General features: G+C 56.8%; 2 protein-coding genes across 4 annotated transcripts; one reads left to right on the top strand and one right to left on the bottom strand.

Annotated features, from left to right (window-relative positions):
* Positions 1-1033: 1033 nt before the first annotated feature.
* Positions 1034-6851, bottom strand: CIAO1 (cytosolic iron-sulfur assembly component 1). Of its 2 annotated transcripts, XM_088180177.1 has the most exons (7): positions 6681-6846; positions 5586-5734; positions 4958-5069; positions 4019-4110; positions 2865-3057; positions 2174-2252; positions 1034-1345 (listed from the first exon to the last, which is right to left on the bottom strand). In XM_088180177.1, exons 1-7 carry the CDS (start codon positions 6817-6819, stop codon positions 1102-1104), a joined length of 1008 nt encoding a protein of 335 aa, XP_088036303.1. In that variant the 5' UTR covers positions 6820-6846; the 3' UTR covers positions 1034-1101. The 2 variants fall into 2 exon arrangements, with proteins under 2 accessions (XP_088036303.1, XP_088036304.1); XM_088180178.1 differs by lacking the exons at positions 1034-1345; positions 2174-2252; positions 2865-3057 and adding an exon at positions 3254-3879 and having other exon boundaries at positions 6681-6851.
* A 59-nt stretch (positions 6852-6910) lies between these two features.
* Positions 6911-18351, top strand: TMEM127 (transmembrane protein 127). 2 transcript variants are annotated; one of them, XM_088180181.1, is made up of 3 exons: positions 6911-7032; positions 10913-11077; positions 15024-18351. In XM_088180181.1, the coding sequence occupies exons 2-3, from the start codon at positions 10921-10923 to the stop codon at positions 15329-15331; spliced, it is 465 nt and encodes a 154-aa protein (XP_088036307.1). In that variant the 5' UTR covers positions 6911-7032; positions 10913-10920; the 3' UTR covers positions 15332-18351. The 2 variants fall into 2 exon arrangements, with proteins under 2 accessions (XP_088036307.1, XP_088036306.1); XM_088180180.1 differs by having other exon boundaries at positions 6953-8039.
* Positions 18352-19191: the final 840 nt, after the last annotated feature.

Raw genomic sequence — 19191 nt, 5'->3', positions numbered from 1 at the left:
GACCCCAAACCCGGATCCCAAATTCCCGGAATCCCAAACCCAGGATCCCGAATTCCCGGAGTCCCACACCCGGATCCCGAATTCCCGGAATCCCAAATTCCCGGAGTCCCACACCCGGATCCCAAATTCCCGGAGTCCCACACCCGGATCCCAAATTCCCGGAGTCCCACACCCGGATCCCAAATTCCCGGAGTCCCACACCCAGGATCCCAAATTCCCGGAGTCACACCCGGATCCCGAATTCCCCCAGCCCGAGCTCCTCGGGGCCGGGCAGGTCGGGGCCGTTTTCCCAGGAAATCCTTGGATTTATTGGCTTTGGGCCAGCAAGTCCCGCAGGGATCCCGGGACCCCAAACCCCATCCCGACCCCACAGCCCCAACTGGGGACGGGCTGGGGACACTGGGGGGACACTGGGGGGACACTGGGGGACACTGGGGGACACTGGGGGGTCCCGGGGGACACTGGGAGGGTCTTGCAGGACTTGGGAAGGTTCTGGACGTGGCTCTGGAGAACCTGGGGGGGGGTCCTGGAGGACACTGGGAATGACTTGGGGGTCACTGGGAAGGACTTGGGGGTCACTGGCAGGGTCCTGGAGGACTTGGGAAGGTTCCGGAGGTTCCTGGACGATCCCGGGAAGGTCTTGGAGGCCACTGGGAAAGTTCTGGGGGCCACTGGAGGCCACTGGGAGGGTCCTGGAGAACTTGGGGCGGGGGGGGGATCCTGGGGGACACCGAGCTGTGCTGGTAGCCACAGGAGATTCCTGGTAGCCACAGGAGGCTCCTGGATGATGTTGCATGATTCTGGTAGCCACAGGAGATTCCTGGTAGCCCCGGGAGGCTCCCAGAAGCCCCTGAATTGTCCCGTAGCCACAGGAGGCTCCCAGAGACCCCCCAGGATGTCCTGGAGGATGTTGGGTGGTTCTGGTAGCCCCGGGAGGCCCCAGGTAGCCCAAGGTAGCCCCGGGAGGCTCCTGGTAGCCCCGGGAGGCCGCAGGTAGCCCCAGGTAGCCCCGGGAGGCTCCTGGTAGCCCCAGGTAGCCCCGGGAGGCCGCAGGTAGCCCCAGGTAGCCCCGGGAGGCCGTCCCGGCGCCGGCCGTGCCCCTCAGAGCCCGTCGGGACGCTGGTAGTGCCAGAAGGCGATGTCGCCGTCGTCGCCGCACGACGCCAGCAGCCCCGGCTCCCGCGGGTGCCAGGCCACCCCATTGACATCCTGGGCGTGTGCCCGGGGCACGTGGGCAGCCAGGCTGAACGTCACCGCACAGCCCGGGGCCACCGCGGCCACCTCCTCAAACACGCGAACTGCATCGTCACCGCACGCCGTGGCCACCGCGCCCGTCAGGTGACACCTGGGGACAGCGACAGCAATCAGGGGACACCTGGGGACACCTGGGGGGACAGGGGACACCTGGGGGGACAGGGGACACCTGGGGACAGCGACAGCAATCAGGGGACACCTGGGGACAGCGACAGCGCTCAGGGGACACCTGGGGGGACAGGGGACACCTGGGGGACAGGGGACACCTGGGGACACCGACAGCAATCAGGGGACACCTGGGGACAGGGGACACCTGGGGGGACAGGGGACACCTGGGGGGACAGGGGACACCTGGGGACAGGGGACACCTGGGGACAGCGACAGCAATCAGGGGACACCTGGGGACAGGGGACACCTGGGGGGACAGGGGACACCTGGGGGGACAGGGGACACCTGGGGACAGGGGACACCTGGGGACAGCGACAGCGCTCAGGGGACACCTGGGGACAGGGGACACCTGGGGGGACAGGGGACACCTGGGGATAGGGACAGCGCTCAGGGGACACCTGGGGGGACAGGGGACACCTGGGGACAGGGAGGGGACAGGGACACTTGGGGGGGCAGGGACAGGACTCAGGGAGACAAGGGGGACAGAGGGGTATAGGGGACACCTGGTGGGGACAGGGAGGGGACAGGTGACACCTGGGAGGGACAGGCAGGGGACGGCGGGTCAGGGAGGGGACAAGGCCCTGGTGAGGTGGCACTTGGAGGGGACAGCAGGGTGGTGGCACCTGGAGGGTCCCAGTGAGGTGTCCCCAGTATCACCAGTATCCCCAGTGTCCCCAGTGTCCCCAATGTCACCGCTATCCCCAGCTGTCCCAGTGTCCCCCCAGTGTCCCCCCAGTGTCCCCACACTCACCAGGCCACGTCGTAGATGCTGCGCCCGTGGTACCCGGACAGGGTGCACACACATTTCCAGCTGGGCTCCGTGCCACTGCCTGGGGACACGGGGACAGTGAGGACACGGGGACACGGGGACAGCGGGGACATGGGGACAGCGGGGACACGGGGACAGCGGGGACATGGGGACACTTCCCTCTCCCCTCCCTTTCTCACTTCACTCCCTGCCCCTCCCCCCTCCCTTTTCCCTCTCTCCTTTCCCTCTCCCTTCACCTTTTTCCCAAATCTTCCCCTTTCCCTTTCCCCATTCTTTTCTTTCTCTTCCCTTTTTCCTTCTCCTTCCCTCTCTCCCTTTCTCCTTCTCACTCTCCCCCTTTTCCTGCTTTTTCCCTCTCCCTTTTTCACCCTCTCTCCCTCCGTATGTCCCTGTCCCCTCCCTGTCCTCTCTCCTGTCCCCAGTCCCTTCTCCGTGTCCCTCTCCTTGCCACTCCCCGTGTCCCTGTCCCCTGTCATCATCCCTGTCCCTGGCTGGGCCCAGAACGCTGCCACACGCCCAGGGTTCTGTCATCACTGCAGGACACGAGTGCCCTGTCCCTGTCCCCATCCCGGTCCCCATCCCTGTCCCCATCCCGGTCCCTGTCTCCATCCCTGTCCCCATCCCGGTCCCCATCCCTCTCCATCCCCATCCCTGTCCCCGTCCCTGTCCCCACCGTGTCCCTCGGAGCGCTGCCACACTCGCAGGGTTCTGTCATCGCTGCAGGACACGAGGCGCTGTCCGGAGCGCTCCCAGGCCACTGCCCACACGGTGGACGTGTGACCCTCCAGGGTGGCACAGCACAGCCAATCGTCATCGTCCTCGCGGTACAGGCGCACCGTGTCATCATAGCTGGCACTGGCCAGCAGCTGGGGACACGGCACAGTGACACAGGGACACGGGACAGTGACACACAGGGACATGGGGACACAGCAATCACACCGTGTCATCAGAGCTGGCACTGGCCAGCAGCTGGGGACACGGCACAGTGACACACAGGGGACACAGCAATCACACCGTGTCATCAGAGCTGGCACTGGCCAGCAGCTGGGGACACGGCACAGTGACACAGGGACACAGCAGGGACACAGCAATCACACCGTGTCATTGTAGCTGGCGCTGGCCAGCAGCTGGGGACACAGCACAGTGACACAGGGACACAGCAGGGACACAGCAATCACACCGTGTCATCATAGCTGGCGCTGGCCAGCAGCTGGGGACACGGCACAGTGACACAGGGACACAGCAGGGACACAGCAATCACACCGTGTCATCATAGCTGGCGCTGGCCAGCAGCTGGGGACACGGCACAGTGACACAGCAATCATCACACCGTGTCATTGTAGCTGGCGCTGGCCAGCAGCTGGGGACACGGGGACACAGGGACACGGGGACAGCAGGGACACTGCCGCTGGCCAGCAGCTGGGGACACGGGGACACAGGGACAGCAGGGACACAGGGACACGGGGACACTGGCGCTGGCCAGCAGCTGGGGACACAGGGGGGACACGGGGCAGAGCTGGGGACAGGAATGGGACCCTGCAGCGTTTGGGGGTCTCGGGATGGGACCCTGGGGGAGTTTGGGGGTCTGGGGGTCCCTTTGGGGGCTTGGGTGTCCCCAGTGTGTCCCTGCATGTCCCCGTGTCCCCTGTGTGTCCCTGGCTGTCCCAGGTGTCCCCATGTCCCCTCACCTCCTGGCTGGGGTGCCACACCACGTGTTTGATATCCTGTGTGTCCCCCGGTCCCCTGTGTGTCCCCCATGTCCTCAGGTGTCCCCTGTCCCCCCTGGGTGTCCCCCGGGTGTCCCCAGGTGTCCCCATGTCCCCTCACCTCCTGGCTGGGGTGCCACACCACGTGTTTGACGTCCTGTGTGTGAGCGCTGAGCACACTGACACACTCGAACTCCTGCTCGTCCTCATCCACTGCGGGACACAGCAACGGTCACTGGGGACACTGGGGACACTGGGGACACTGGGGGATCAATGGGGACACTGGGGACACTGGGGACATGGGGACACTGGGGACACTGGGTGATCAATGGGGACACTGGGGTCAGTGGGGAGGTCAATGGGGTCAGGGGGTGCCCGGAGGGGTCAATGGGGGGTCAATGGGGGGTCGGTTGGGGGTCAGTGGGGTCAGGGGGTGCCCGGGGGGTCAATGGGGGGTCAGTGGGGGGTCGGTTGGGGGTCAGTGGGGTCAGGGGGTGCCCGGGGGGTCAATGGGGGGTCAGTGGGGTCAGGGGGTGCCCGGGGGGTCAGTGGGGTCAGAGGGTGCCCGGGGGGTCAATGGGGAGCCAATGGGGGGTGTCCGGGGGAGGTCCGTGGGGGGTCAGTTGGGGTCAGTGGGTGTCTGGGGGGGGTCAGTGGGGGGTCAGTTGGGGCTCAGTGGGTGTCCGGGGGGGGTCAGTTGGGGGTCAATGGGGGTCAGTTGGGGGTCAGGGGGGTCAGTGGGTGTCCGGGGGGGGGTCAGTGGGGTCAGTTGGGGGTCAGTGGGGTCAGTTGGGGGTCAATGGGGGGGTCAGTGGGGGTCAGGGGGTCAGTGGGGAGTCAATGGGGGGTCAGTTGGGGTCAATGGGGGGTCAATGGGGGGTCAGTGGGTGTCCGGGGATGTCAGTGGGGGGCTCAGTTGGGGGTCAGGGGGGTCAGTGGGGGGTCAGTGGGTGTCCGGGGGGTCAGTTGGGGGTCAGTGGGTGTCCGGGGGGGTCAGTTGGGGGGCTCAGTTGGGGGTCAGAGGGGTCAGGGGGGTCCCGCTCCCCCCGGCCCCGCTCACCCTCCCACACCCAGACGCTCTTGTCCCGGCTGCAGGTGGCCAGCAGTGACCCCGAGGGTGCCCAGGCCACCGACTTCACCTCGTTCTCGTGCCCCTCCAGCGTGGCCACCACCTGTGGGGACACGGCCCGGGGGCTGGGGGACCCCAAAACCTGCCCGGGGGGGGCGATGGGGAGGGGGGAGGGGAACTGGGGGGGTCTGGGGGTCAGGCAGAGTTTGGGGGGCTGGGGACAAAGGGGGTCCCGGGTGGGTCGGGGGGGCACAGGTGGGTCCCGGGTGGCAATGGGGTGACACAGGGGAGTCCCAGGTGGCTCAGTGGTGGCACGGGGGGGTCCCAGGTAGCCCAGGGGTGGCACAAGTGGCCCAGGGGTGGTACTGGAGTGGCAATGGGGTGGCACAGGTGGCTCTGGGGTGGCACAGGAGGGTCCCAGGTAGCCCAGGGTGGCCCAGGGGTGGCACAGGTGGCCCAGGGGTGGTGCTGGGGTGGCCCAGGTGGCTCAGGGTTGGCACAGGGGGGTCCCAGGTAGCCCAGGGTGGCCCAGGGGTGGCTCTGAGGTGGCAGAGGTGGCACAGGGGGGTCCCAGGTAGCCCAGGGGTGGCTCTGGGGTGGCCCAGGGCAGGGGTCCCACCTCGAAGTCGTTCTCCTGGCGTTTCCACACACAGGTGGTGCCATCGAAGCTGGCCGAGGCCAGGTAGTGGCCGCAGGGCGACCAGGCCACCCTGCGCACCGTGCGCTGGTGCCCATCGGCCAGAACGGCCCGGCACGACCAGCCCGGGCCTGCCAGGGGGACAGGGGACAGGGACAGGGGGACACGGGGACAGGGGGACACGGGGACAGGGGGACACGGACATTGAGGACACAGGGACAGGGACACGGGGACAGGGACACGGGGACAGGGGAACACGGGGACAGGGGAACACGGGGACAGGGGAACACGGGGACACGGGGACAGGGGGACAGGGACAGGGAGACACGGGGACAGGGGGACACGGGGACAGGGGGACACGGGGACAGGGAGACACGGGGACAGGGAGACACGGGGACAGGGACAGGGGGACAGGGACATTGAGGACACGGGGACAGGGACGGGGGGACAGGGCCACGGACACAGAATAGGGACATTGGGGACAGGGGGATATGGGGGGACAGAGACATGGACACGGGATGGACACGGGGATGGACACAGGATGGACACAGGATGGACACGGGGATGGACACGGGGATGGACACAGGATGGACACGGGATGGACACGGGGATGGACACAGGATGGACACGGGGATGGACACGGGGATGGACACAGGATGGACACAGGATGGACACGGGATGGACACGGGATGGACACGGGATGGACACGGGGATGGACACAGGATGGACACGGGATGGACACGGGATGGACACGGGGATGGACACGGGGATGGACACGGGGATGGACACGGGGATGGACACGGGTCAGGTCCCTCTTAGCCCCGTGTCCACCCCGGTCCCCGGGGACTGTCCAGTCCCAGCTCCGCACCTCCACACCCGGTCCGGTCCCGATTCCCCGCTCACCATCCCGGCCCCAGTTCCGGTCTCGGTTCCCCACTCCCGGTCTCGGTCCGGTCCCGGTTCCCCACCCCCGGTCCCGGTTCGGTCTCAGTTCCCCACTCCCGGTCCCGGTTCCCCACCCCCGGTCCCGGTTCGGTCCCGGTTCCCCACCCCCGGTCCCGGTCCGGTCCCGCTCACCGTCGCGGCCCCAGATGCGCACGGTGCGGTCGCCGCCGCAGGACGCGAGCAGGGCCCCGCTGGGGCTCCAGGCCAGGGCCCAGCAGCGGGACTCGGGGTGAGCGGACACCCGGCACAGCAGCGACAGCGCCTCGGGCATGGCGGCACCGGAACCGGAACCGGGACAGAGCCGGAACCCGAACCAAACCGGAAGCGGAACAAAACCGGAAGAGGAAGTGCGGCGGGGCGGGGCCGCTGAGCAGGGCCCGGAGCCGCTGCCGGGGCCCGGGCCGGGATCGGGCGCTGCGGCCGCGGACGGCGCTGCCGGGCCGGGATCGGGATCGGCACCGGCACCGGGCCGGTGTCACGGGGGGTTCGGAGCGCGTGCCGGGGCTCGGAGCGACCGGGGCGGGTGTGGGGGATCCCGGAGCCGGTACCGGGGACCCGGGGAGGGTGCTGGGAGTCCGGAGCCGGTACCGGTTATCCCGGGGCGGGTGTCGGGAGTCCCAGAGTAGGTGCTGGTGACCCGGAGTCGGTTCCGGTGATCCCGAGGCGGGGTGTCGGGGGTCCAAGAGCCGGTACCGGGGCGGGTGTCGCTGACCCGGTGCCGGTTATCCCGTAGCCGGTACCGGTAACCGGGAGCAGGTGTCTCTGTCCCGGTCCCGGTGACCCGGGTGTATCTGTCCCGGTCCCGGCTGCCTGTGTCCCCCTACCCCCGCCTCTCCGGTGCTCCCAGTGCTCCCGGTCCCATTCCTGGTGCCATTGCCGGTTCCCGTTGCGCTCGCGGTTCCTGTTCCCGTCCCCGTTGCGGTCGCGGTTCCCGGTTCCGGGTGCCGTTCCGGTTCCCGTTCTCGGTTTTCGGTTCCCGTTGCGGTTCCCGGTTCCCGTTGCGGTCGCGGTTCCCGTCCCCATTCCCGTTCCCCGTTCCCATTCCCGTCCCCGTCCCCCGTCCCCGTTCCCGGTTCCCCATTCCCGTTCCCCATTCCGGTTCCCCATTCCCGTTCCCGGTTCCCCATTCCCGTCCCCCGTCCCCATTCCCGTCCCCATTCCCGTTCCCGGTTCCCCATTCCCGTCCCCGTCCCCCGTCCCCGTTCCCGGTTCCCCATTCCCGTTCCGGTTCCCCGGTTCCCGTTGCCGGTATGTACGCGGCGGGCGGGGCGGCGGGCTCTCGGCGGCGGCGGGGCGCGGCGGCGGCGGCGGGGCTGCCCAAGCAGGCGGAGCGCAGCCTGGCGTCGGCGCTGCCCGGGGCTCTCGCCATCACCGCGCTCTGCACCGCGCTGGCCGAGCCCGCCTGGCTGCGCATCCACGGCGGCACCTGCGCCCGCCAGGAGCTCGGCGTGGCCGACGTGCTGGGCTTCGTGCAGCCCGAGCTGCTGCGGGGTGAGCGCCGCCCCTGCCCGACCTCCCGGGACCTCACAGGACCTTATAGAACCTTATAGAACCCCATAGGACCTTAGAGAACCCCATAGGACCTTATAGGACCTTATAGAACCCCATAGGACCTTACAGAACCCCATAGGACCTTATAGGACATCATACAACCCCATAGGACCTTATAGAACCTTATAGAACCCCATAGGACCTTATAGGACCCCATAGGACCTTATAGGACCTTATAGAACCCCATAGGACCTTAGAGAACCTTATAGGACCCCATAGGACCTCATAGGACCTTATAGAACCCCATAGGACCTTAGAGAACCCCATAGGACCTTATAGAACCCCATAGGACCTTATAGAACCCCATAGGACCTTGTAGGACCTTATAGAAGCCCATGGGACCTTATAGGACCCCATAGGACCTTATAGAACCTTATAGGACCTCATAGGACCTCAGAGGACCTTATAGGACCTTATAGAACCTTATAGGACCTCATAAAACCTTATGGAACCTCATAGGACCTTATAGGACCTCATAGAACCTTATAGAACCTTAAACGACCTCAGAGGACCTTATAGGACCTCATAGAACCTTATAGGACCTTACAGGGTCTTATGGAACCTAATAGAACCCTCCCAGAACATCATAGGACCTTAGAGAACCTCATAGAATCTCATAGAACCTTATAGGACCTCATTGGATCTTATAGAACCTTACAAGGCCTTAGGGAGTCATAAAGAATTTTATAGAACCTTATAGGACCTTACAGAACCTTACAGGGCCTTATAGGACCTTATAGAACCTTGCAGGACCTTATGGAACCTCATAGGACCTTATAGGACCTTACAGAACCTTATAGAACCTTACAGGGCCTTATAGGACCTTATAGAACCTTACAGGACCTTACAGGACCTTATAGAACCTTACAGGACCTTACAGAATTTTATGGAACCTTACAGGACCTTACAGAATCCTACAGAATCCTGTCCCCCCTTGTTCACCCCCCACCATCCCCAGGGCTCCTCCCTAATTAACGCCTGACCCCTAATTAATGACTCACCCCTAATTAACGATTCACCCCTAATTAATGACTCACCCTTAATTAACGATTCACCCCTAATTAACGATTCACCCTTAATTAACGATTCACCCCTAATTAACGATTCACCCCTAATTAACGCCTGACCCCTAATTAATGACTCACCCCTAATTAACGATTCACCCCTAATTAACTCACCAATTACTCCTTGTGTTGGTGTTTAAAGCTTTCCGGGGAATGTTTGGGACAATTCCCCAAAAATTCCCAAAATTCCACCAAAAAATTCCCCCAAAATTACCCCAAAATTTCCCCCAAAATTCCCCCAAAATTCTCAAAAATTTCCCCCCAAAATTCCCCAAAATTCTCAAAAATTTCCCCCAAAATTTCCACTTTTCCACCCAAAATTCCCCAAATTTCCCCTTTTTCACCCAAAATTCCATTTCCTGTCGGCATCCAGGAGGGATTTAAGGACCTGGGGCAGAGATTTTGGGTGGAAAAAGGGAATTTTATGGTGGAAATGTGGAATTTTTTAATGGAAAAAGAGAATTTTATTGTGGAAATGTGGAATTTTATGGTGGAAAAAGAGAATTTATAGTGGAAAACCGAATTTTATCGTGGAAAAAGAGAATTTTTGGGTGGCAAAGAGAAATTTTTGGGTGGAAAGTGGAATTTTTTGGGTGGAAAATGGAATTTTTTGGGTGGAAAAGCAGAATTTTAGGGGGAAAATTGGAATTTTTTTGGGCTTTGGGGGGAGTGGATTTCCTGTGGGAAAAGCGGATTTTTTGGGGGGGAGGTTTTGGTGAAAAAACAGAAATTTTTTTGGGTGCAAAAGCGGATTTTTGGGGGATTTCGTGGAGTTTTTTTGGTGGAAAATCAGATTATTTGGGCGGGAAATTGGATATTTTTGATAGAAAAGTGGATTTTTATGGGATTTTTTATGGGTGGAAAAGCAGAATTTTTGGGGCAATTTTTAGGGCAGAGAAGTGGAATTTTTGTGGAATTTTTTTGTGCAAAAAATCAGATTTCCTGGACGGATTTTTTTTTATTATTTATTTTATTTTTTGCTTGGAAAAGTGGAATTTCTTGGGACTTTTTTTTCCTCAGAAAATCAGATTTTTTTGGTCGGAAAAAGCTGATTTTTAAAAAATTTTTTGCTTAGAAAAATTCCATTTTTGCTCAAAAAATCAGATTTTTGTCAGAAAAATCCGCTTTTTTTTTCAATTTTCGCTCAGAAAAATCCCATTTTCGCTCAGAAAATCACATTTTTTTGGCCGGAAAAATCTGCTTTTTTTTCAATTTTCGCTTAGAAAATCCCATTTTTTGGCCGGAAAAATCCGCATTTTAAAAATTTTCGCTCAGAAAAATCCCATTTTCGCTCCAAAAATCCCAATTTTTGGCCGGAAAAATCCGCATTTTTTCAATTCTCGCTCCGAAAAATCCCATTTTCTCTCCGAAAATCCCATTTTTTTGGCCGGAAAAATCCGCATTTTTTCAATTTTCGCTCAGAAAAATCCCATTTTCGCTCCAAAAATCCCATTTTTTGTCCGGAAAAATCCGCTTTTTTTCAATTTTCGCTCAGAAAATCCCATTTTTTGTCCGGAAAAATCCTCTTTTTTTTCAATTTTCTCTCCGAAAAATCCCATTTTCTCTCCGAAAAATCCCATTTTTCCTCTAATAAAATCCCCTTTTCTCCCATTTTCCTCTTATAAAATCCATTTTTTTCCCTTTTATCCCCCACAAATCCCCGTCGCTGTGGTTGCCGTGCCCGGTTGGGCTCTGACCGCGCTGTTTTTTGGTTTTTTATTTAATTTTTTTTTATTTTTTTTCTCTCAGATTTCTGCATGAACGCTCAGACCGTGCTGCTGCTGCGCGTCATTGCCGCCTTCTGCCTGCTGGGGGTGCTGTGCAGCCTCGGCGCCTTCCTGCTCGATGTCTTCGGGCCGCGCCACCCCGCGCTCAAAATCACGCGCAGATACGCGTTCGCGCACATCCTCACCGGTGAGCGCGGCCCGCGGGGGGAAAATGGTCAAAAATAGGAGAAAAATGGCCAAAAATAGGGGGGAAAATGGCCAAAAATAGGGGGAAAAATGGCCAAAAATAGGGGGGAAAAGGGGGGGGGGAAATGGGCCAAAAATAGGGGGAAAATGGCCAAAAATGGGGGGGAAATGGTCAAAAATAGGGGGGAATATGGGTTAAAATAGGGGGGAATATGAGGGGGGAAATGGCCAAAAATAGGGGGGAAAATGGTCAAAAATAGGGGGGAATATGGGGGAGAAATGAGAGAAAAATGGGGGGGAAAATGGCCAAAAATAGGGGGGGAAAAATGGGGGAGAAATGAGAGAAAAATGGGGGGGAAATGGCCAAAAATGGGGAGGAATATGGGTTAAAATAGGGGGGAAAATGGGGCCAAAAATGGGGGGAAATGGCCAAAAATAGGGGGGAAAAGGGGGGGGGAAATGGCCAAAAATAGGGGGAAAAATGGCCAAAAATAGGGGGGAATATGGGGGAGAAATGAGAGAAAAATGGGGGGGAAAATGGCCAAAAATAGGGGGGGAAAAATGGGTTAAAATGGGGGGAAATGGCCAAAAATAGGAGGGAAAAATGGCCAAAATAGGGGGGGAAAATGGCCAAAAATGGGGGGGAATATGGGTTAAAATGGGGGGGAAAATGGGGGGGGAATGGCCAAAATAGGGGGGGAAATGGTCAAAAATAGGGGGGGAAATGGGGGAGAAATGAGAGAAAAATAGGGGGGGAAAATGGCCAAAAATAGGGGGGGAAAATGGGTTAAAATGGGGGAAATGGCCAAAAATGGGGGGGAAATGGTCAAAAATAGGGGGGAAAAATGGGTTAAAATGGGGGAAAATGGGACCAAAAATGGGGGGAAAATGGGGCCAAAAATGGGGGGAAAATGGGTTAAAATGGGGGGAAATGGCCAAAAATAGGGGAAAAATGGCCAAAAATGGGGGGGGGGAAATGGCCAAAAATAGGGGGGGGGAAAAATGGGTTAAAATGGGGGGAAAATGGGACCAAAAATGGGGGGAAAATGGGGCCAAAAATAGGGGGAAAAATGGCCAAAAATAGGGGGGGAAATGGGGGGAAAAATGGGTTAAAATGGGGGGAAATGGGACCAAAAATGGGGGGAAAATGCGGGAAATATGGGTTAAAATGGGGGGAAAATGGGACCAAAAATGAGGGGAAAAATGGCCAAAAATGGGGGAGGAAATGGCCAAAAAATAGGGGGGAAATGGGGGAGAAATGAGAGAAAAATGGGGGGGAAAATGGCCAAAAATAGGGGGGGAAAAATGGGTTAAAATGGGGGGAAAATGGGGCCAAAAATGGGGGGAAAATGCGGGAAATACGGGTTAAAATGGGGGGAAAATGGGACCAAAAATGAGGGGAAAAATGGCCAAAAATGGGGGAGGAAATGGCCAAAAATAGGGGGGGAAATGGGGGGAAAAATGGGTTAAAATGGGGGGGAAATGGGGCCAAAAATGGGGGGGAATGGCCAAAAATAGGGGGGGAAAATGGCCAAAAATGGGGGGGAATATGGGGCCAAAAATGGGGGGAAAATGGGGGAAATGGGGGGAAATGAGACCAAAAATCGGTAAAAATCAGACAAGAAATGGGGCCAAAAATAGAGGAAATGGGACCTGGAAATGGTGAAAATGGGGGGGAAAAGTGGGGCCAAAAATGGGACCAAAAATTAGGGGAAATGGGACCTGGAAATGGGGAAAATGTGACCAAAAAATGGGGGAAATGGGGCCAAAAATGGGACCAAAACTGGGGGATATGGGGCCAAAAATGAGGGAATTGGACCTGGAAATGGGGGGGAAATGGGACCTAAAAATGGGATGGGAAAATGGGGCCAAAAATGGGGGAAATCGGGCAAAAATCGGCCAAAAACCGGCCAAAAAACGGGTGAAAATGTGAACTAAAATCAGGAAAAAAATGGTGAAAATCAGACCAAAAACGGCCAAAAAGGATGAAAATGAGACATGAAAAAGGGCAAGAACGGGTGGAAATGAGATCTGGAAATGGGTAAAAATGGAGGGAATTGAAACCAAAAAACGGGTAAAAGTCGGCCAAAACTCGGTCAAAAATCGGCCAAAAAATGGGTTTAAAATGAGACCAATAAATGGGTAAAAATGGGTGAAAAATCGGCTAAAAATGGGTGACAATGTGAGCTAAAATCGGGCAAAAAATGGTGAAAATGAGACCTGAAAACGGCCAAAAATGGGGGAAATGGGACCTGGAAATTGGGGAAAATTGGGTAAATGAGACCAAAAAACGGGGGGAAATGGGACCAAAAAAATGGGTTAAAATCGGCAAAAAATGGGTTAAAATGTGAACTAAAATCGGCCAAAAACGGGTGAAAATCAGACCTGAAAACAGCCAAAAGTCAGCCAAAAAGTGGGTGAAAATGAGATCTCAAAATGGCCAAAAACGGGTGAAAATCAGACCTAAACCCGGCCAAAAATGGGTGAAAATGTGCCCCAAAACCACCCCAAATCCATGGGAACTAACCCCCAAAAATGGGTTAAAATGTACCCCAAATCCATCAGAAATACCAAAAAAAAAAAAAAAAAAAGTCAAAATCCCTCCAAAACACCCCAAATCCACGGGAAATTTAAAAAAAAAAAAAAAAAAAGTCAAAATCTCCCACAAATCCCTGAGAAATTACAGAAATTTTTAACCCCTTCTCCCCGGTTCTGCAGTGCCCCACAGTGATGGGTTCTGTTCCTGGGGACCCCAGACCCCAAATCCATCCCAGTATATCCCATTTTTCCCGTGTTTTTCTCCAATCCAACCCATTTTTAATGTGGTTTTTCCCCATTCTAACCCATTTTTAACCTGTTTTTCCCCATTTTTAACCCATTTTCCCCGTTTCTCCCCAGTTCTGCAGTGCCCCACGGTGATCGGGTTCTGTTACTGGGGACCCCAGACCCCAAACCCACCCCATTCTTACCCATTTTTTTTGTATTTTTCCCCATTCCAACCCATTTTTCCTGTGTTTTTCCCCAACATAACCCATTTTTAACGTGTTTTTTCCCCATTCTAACCCATTTTTCCCGTGTTTTTCCCCATTTTTAACCCATTTTCCCCGTTTCTCCCCAGTTCTGCAGTGCCCCACGGTGATCGGGTTCTGTTACTGGGACCCCAGACCCCAAATCCATCCCAGTCCAACCCATTTTTAACCTGTTTTTCCCCATTTTCCCCCGTTTCTCCCCAGTTCTGCAGTGCCCCACGGTGATCGGGTTCTGTTACTGGGGACCCCAGACCCCACACCCACCCCATTCTAACCCATTTTTCCTGTGTTTTTCCCCATTTTTAACCCATTTTCCCGTTTCTCCGCAGTTCTGCAGTGCCCCACGGTGACCGGGTTCTGTTACTGGGGACCCCAGACCCCAAATCCATCCCAATCCAACCCATTTTTCCCATGTTTTTCCCCATTCTAACCCATTTTTAACCCATTTTTCCCGTTTCTCCCCAGTTCTGCAGTGCCCCACGGTGACCGGGTTCTGTTACTGGGGACCCCAGACCCCAAATCCATCCCAATCCAACCCATTTTTCCCATGTTTTTCCCCATTTTTCCCCATTTTTAACCCATTTTTCCCCGTTTCTCCGCAGTTCTGCAGTGTGCCACGGTGATCGGGTTCTGTTACTGGGGACCCCAGACCCCAAACCCACCCCAACATCACCCATTTTTCCCCATTTTTAACCCATTTTTAACCTGTTTTTCCCCATTTTTAACCCATTTTTCCCCGTTTCTCCCCAGTTCTGCAGTGCCCCACGGTGATCGGGTTCTGTTACTGGGGACCCCAGACCCCAAATCCATCCCAATATATCCCATTTTTCCCATGTTTTTCCCCATTTTTCCCCATTTTTAACCCATTTTTAACCTGTTTTTCCCCATTTTTAACCCATTTTCCCCGTTTCTCCGCAGTTCTGCAGTGTGCCACGGTGATCGGGTTCTGTTACTGGGCCTCGGAGCTGCTCCTGGCGCAGCAGCAGCAGCACAAGAAGTACCACGGCTCGCAGGTGTTCGTCACCTTCGCCGTCAGTTTCTACCTGGTGGCGGGGGCGGGCGGCGCCTCCATCCTGGCCACGGCGGCCAATCTGCTGCGCCACTACCCCAGCGAGGAGGAGGAGCAGGCGCTGGAGCTGCTCTCCGAGATGGAGGAGGCCGAGCCCTACGGGCCCGACTACGACGTGGTCAATCAGTTCCAGCCCCCGCCTGCGTACACGCCCTGAGCCCGGCCCGGCACCGAGGACTGAGCCCGGCCCGGCACCGAGGACTGAGCCGGGCCCGGCACCGAGGACTGAGCCCGGCACGGACAGAGAGAGCCGGGCACGGACAGAGAGACTGAGCCGGGCACGGACACAGAGAGAGCCGGGCACGGACAGAGACTGAGCCGGGCATGGACAGAGACTGAGCCGGGCACGGACACAGAGGGAGCCGGGCACGGACAGAGACTGAGCCGGGCATGGACAGAGACTGAGCCGGGCACGGACAGAGACTGAGCCGGGCATGGACAGAGACTGAGCCGGGCACGGACAGAGACTGAGCCGGGCATGGACAGAGACTGAGCCGGGCACGGACAGAGACTGAGCCGGGCATGGACAGAGACTGAGCCGGGCACGGACAGAGACTGAGCCGGGCACGGACAGAGACTGAGCCGGGCACGGACACAGAGGGAGCCGGGCACGGACACAGAGGGAGCCGGGCATGGACACAGAGGGAGCCAGGCATGGACACAGACTGACCCCATTGTGGCCACAGACTGACCTGGCACGGCCACACGGAGCCAGGCACGGCTGGACAGAGCCTGGCACGGCCAGAGACTGACCTGGCACTGTCAAAGAGCGCCTGGCACGGCTGGACAGAGCCTGGCACAGCCCCATGGAGCCGGGCACGGCCAGAGACTGACCCCAGTGTGGCCGGAGAGTGACCCTGGCACAGCTGGAGAGTGACCCTGGCACAGCTGGAGAGTGACCCAGCACGGCCAGACAGAGCCCAGTACAGCCAGAGAATGACCTGGCACAGCCAGAGAGTGAGCCTGGCATGGCTGGAGACTGAACTGGCATGGCCAGAGCCTGGCACGGCCACAGAGTGACCCTGGCACGGCCACAGAGTGACCCTGGCATGGCTGGACAGGGCCAGGGAGGGGCTGGGGCTGATCCCAAGAGCTCGTGCAGGAAATGGATTGGTCTGGGTGGATCCCAACAACTCTTCCCCTGAAGGATTTCTCTGGATGGATCCCGGGAGCTCTCCCAGGGAAGGATTTCTCCAGGTGGATCCCAGGAGCTTTTTCACTAAAGGATTGTTCTGGATGGATCCCGGGAACTTTTCCTGGGAAGGATTTGTTGGGGTAGATCCCAGAAACTCCCCCAGGGAAGGATTTCTCTGGGGGGATCCAGAATTCCCAGGGGATTTCTCTGGGGGGATCCAGAATTCCCAGGGAAGGATTTCTCTGGGTGGATCCAGAATTCCCAGGGGATTTCTCTGGGGGGATCCAGAATTCCCAGGGGATTTCTCTGGGTGGATCCAGAATTCCCAGGGGATTTCTCTGAGTGGATCCAGAATTCCCAGGGGATTTCTCTGGGTGGATCCCAGGAGCTGCTCCAGGGCCCAGTTCTGGTTCTGGGACTCTGGAGGGGTTTGGGCACAGGGGGGAACGTGGGGACCTTCCCTGGGATGAGGGGAGTGGGACCCATGGATTGAAAACTTTGGGACCCATGGAATGAAAACTTTGGGACCCATGGAATGAAAACTTTGGGATCCATGGAATGAGAACTTTGGGACCCATGGAATGAAAACTTTGGGATCCATGGATTGAGAACTTTGGGATCCATGGATTGAGAACTTTGGGACCCATGGATTGAGAACTTTGGGACCCATGGAATGAGAACTTTGGGATCCCCAGTTCTGAATGGATGGAGAACTTTGGGATCCCCCATTCCCCACAAAATGAGAACTTTGGGATCCCCCATTCCCAGTGGATCCCCCTGGAATGAGAACTTTGGGATCCACCTGAACTGAGAACTTTGGGATCCATGGTTTCCTATGGAATGAGAACTTTGGGATCCACCTGAACTGAGAACTTTGGGATCCTTGGTTTCCTATGGAATGAGAACTTTGGGGTTCCCCTGAGCTGAGAACTTTGAGATCCCCAATTCCCAACAGATTGAGAACTTTGGGATCTCCTGGAATGAGAATTTTAGGATCCCAAATTCCCCCTGGAATGAGAACTTTGGGATCCACCATTCCCTATGGATCAAGAACTTTCGGGTCCCCCTGAACTTTGGATCCCCACAGATGAAAAACTTTGGGATCTCCCTGGATTGAGAACTTTGGGATCCCCAATTCCCAATGGATCAAAATCTTTGGGATCCCCAGTTCCCCCTGGAATGAGAACTTTGGGATCCCCAGTCCCAGCCCCTCTCCCAGCTCAGATTCCCTTTTCCCACAGGAATATTTATCCACCTATTTAAAAAAAAAAATTTGGGAATTCCCATCCCTGCTGCCCCTGCCCTCCCCCATGGACATTCTGCACTTTATTCCAGGCTCTGGGAATTCCGGGATGATGTTTTGGTTTGGGATCATCCCATCCCCCCACCCCGCAAAATTTGGGAATTTTGGGCTCCTGGGACATCGGGAGCAGCCCCTGCTGGAAGCACCCGGAGCTTTTATGCAAATCCCTCCACGCCCATCCCACTTTTCCTGCTTTTTCCCCACAGAATTCCCAGGTTTTTTCCCCACTCTTGATTTTTCCAACCCCCACCCCCCCCTCCAGGACCAATCCCAGAAATTCTTCCCCAAAAAAAAAGAAAAAAAAAAAAAATTTAGGAAAAGAAATCCCATAAGGATTCAAATTCCCAACAAAATTCCCATTCCTGGAATTTTTCCTGGGTTTTTTTTTTTTTTAGGGAAGCTCCTGAATTTTTAGGGAATTTTAACCCCGGGATCTGGCTCCTTGTAGGTCCCGATGCTTTTATCCCGATTTTCCCGCTTTTATCCCGGTTTTCCTGCTCTTTTTTCCCTTTTTTTCCCACTCTTTCTTCCCCCTGCCTATGCAAGAGCTGCCCCGGGATGGAAATCCCGGAAAAATCCTGGAAAAATCCCGGGGGGAAAAAAAAAAAAAAATCCCGGGAAAGGCTCGGGAGGAGCCGAATCAACCCTGAAACCCTGGGGAAAATCCCAGGATTTGGGAAAAGCTTCGGGATTCCCTGGATATGCAACGAGGGCGTGAATAAATCTGTGAAAAACGGGATTTTCGGGAAAGAATTGCCAAAAAAAAAACCGGGGAAAAAAAAAAAAAAAAGGGACGGGAGGAGGGGGGGCGGAGTTTCCAGGAATTGTCGGGATTTGGGATCGGCTGCGGGGTTTGGGGGAATAAAGGGGTGGAAAGAGACCCGGGGTCGTGTTTGGGAGAGGGGAGGGGGCCCAAAAAACGGGGCTGGATCCCAAAAAACAGCCCTGGATCCCAAAAAACGGGGCTGGACCCCAAAAATCTGCCCTGGATCCCATAACCCAGCCCTGAATCCCCAAAATCCTCTCCTCAGCCCCAAAGCACTGCCCTGGATCCCCCAAAAAACTGCTCTGGACCCCAAAACTGCCAGACCCCACAATCCCCCAGAACCCCCCCATAACAACCCCAGAGAGCCCCCAGACCCCAAAACCAATCCCCTATAGCCCCCAGCCCCCAAAACAACCCCAGAGAGCCCCCAGACCCCATAACCAATCCCCTATAGCCCCCAGACCCCATAACAACCCCAGAGAGCCCCCAGACCCCATAACCAATCCCCTATAGCCCCCAGACCCCAGAACAACCCCAGAGAGCCCCCAGACCCCATAACCCACAGTAACCCAAATGTGGCCCCATAACCCCCAACAGAGCCCCCAACATTCCCCCACCATCTCTGACCCCAGAACCCCAAATATGGCCCCATTACCCCAATAATGCCCCAATAATAACCTATAACCCCAATAATGCCCATGACCCCAAATAATCCCCTATAGCACCTGATCCCACAACCCCAAATAATCCCCCAGAACCCCAATAATGCCCCAGAACCCCAGACCCCATAACCCCCAACATGGCCCCAGAACC

Source organism: Sturnus vulgaris, chromosome 28 (assembly GCF_052056855.1).
Source record: "Sturnus vulgaris isolate bStuVul1 chromosome 28, bStuVul1.hap1, whole genome shotgun sequence".
Lineage (NCBI taxonomy): Eukaryota > Metazoa > Chordata > Aves > Passeriformes > Sturnidae > Sturnus > Sturnus vulgaris.
This window is presented reverse-complemented; position numbering and strand designations above follow the sequence as displayed.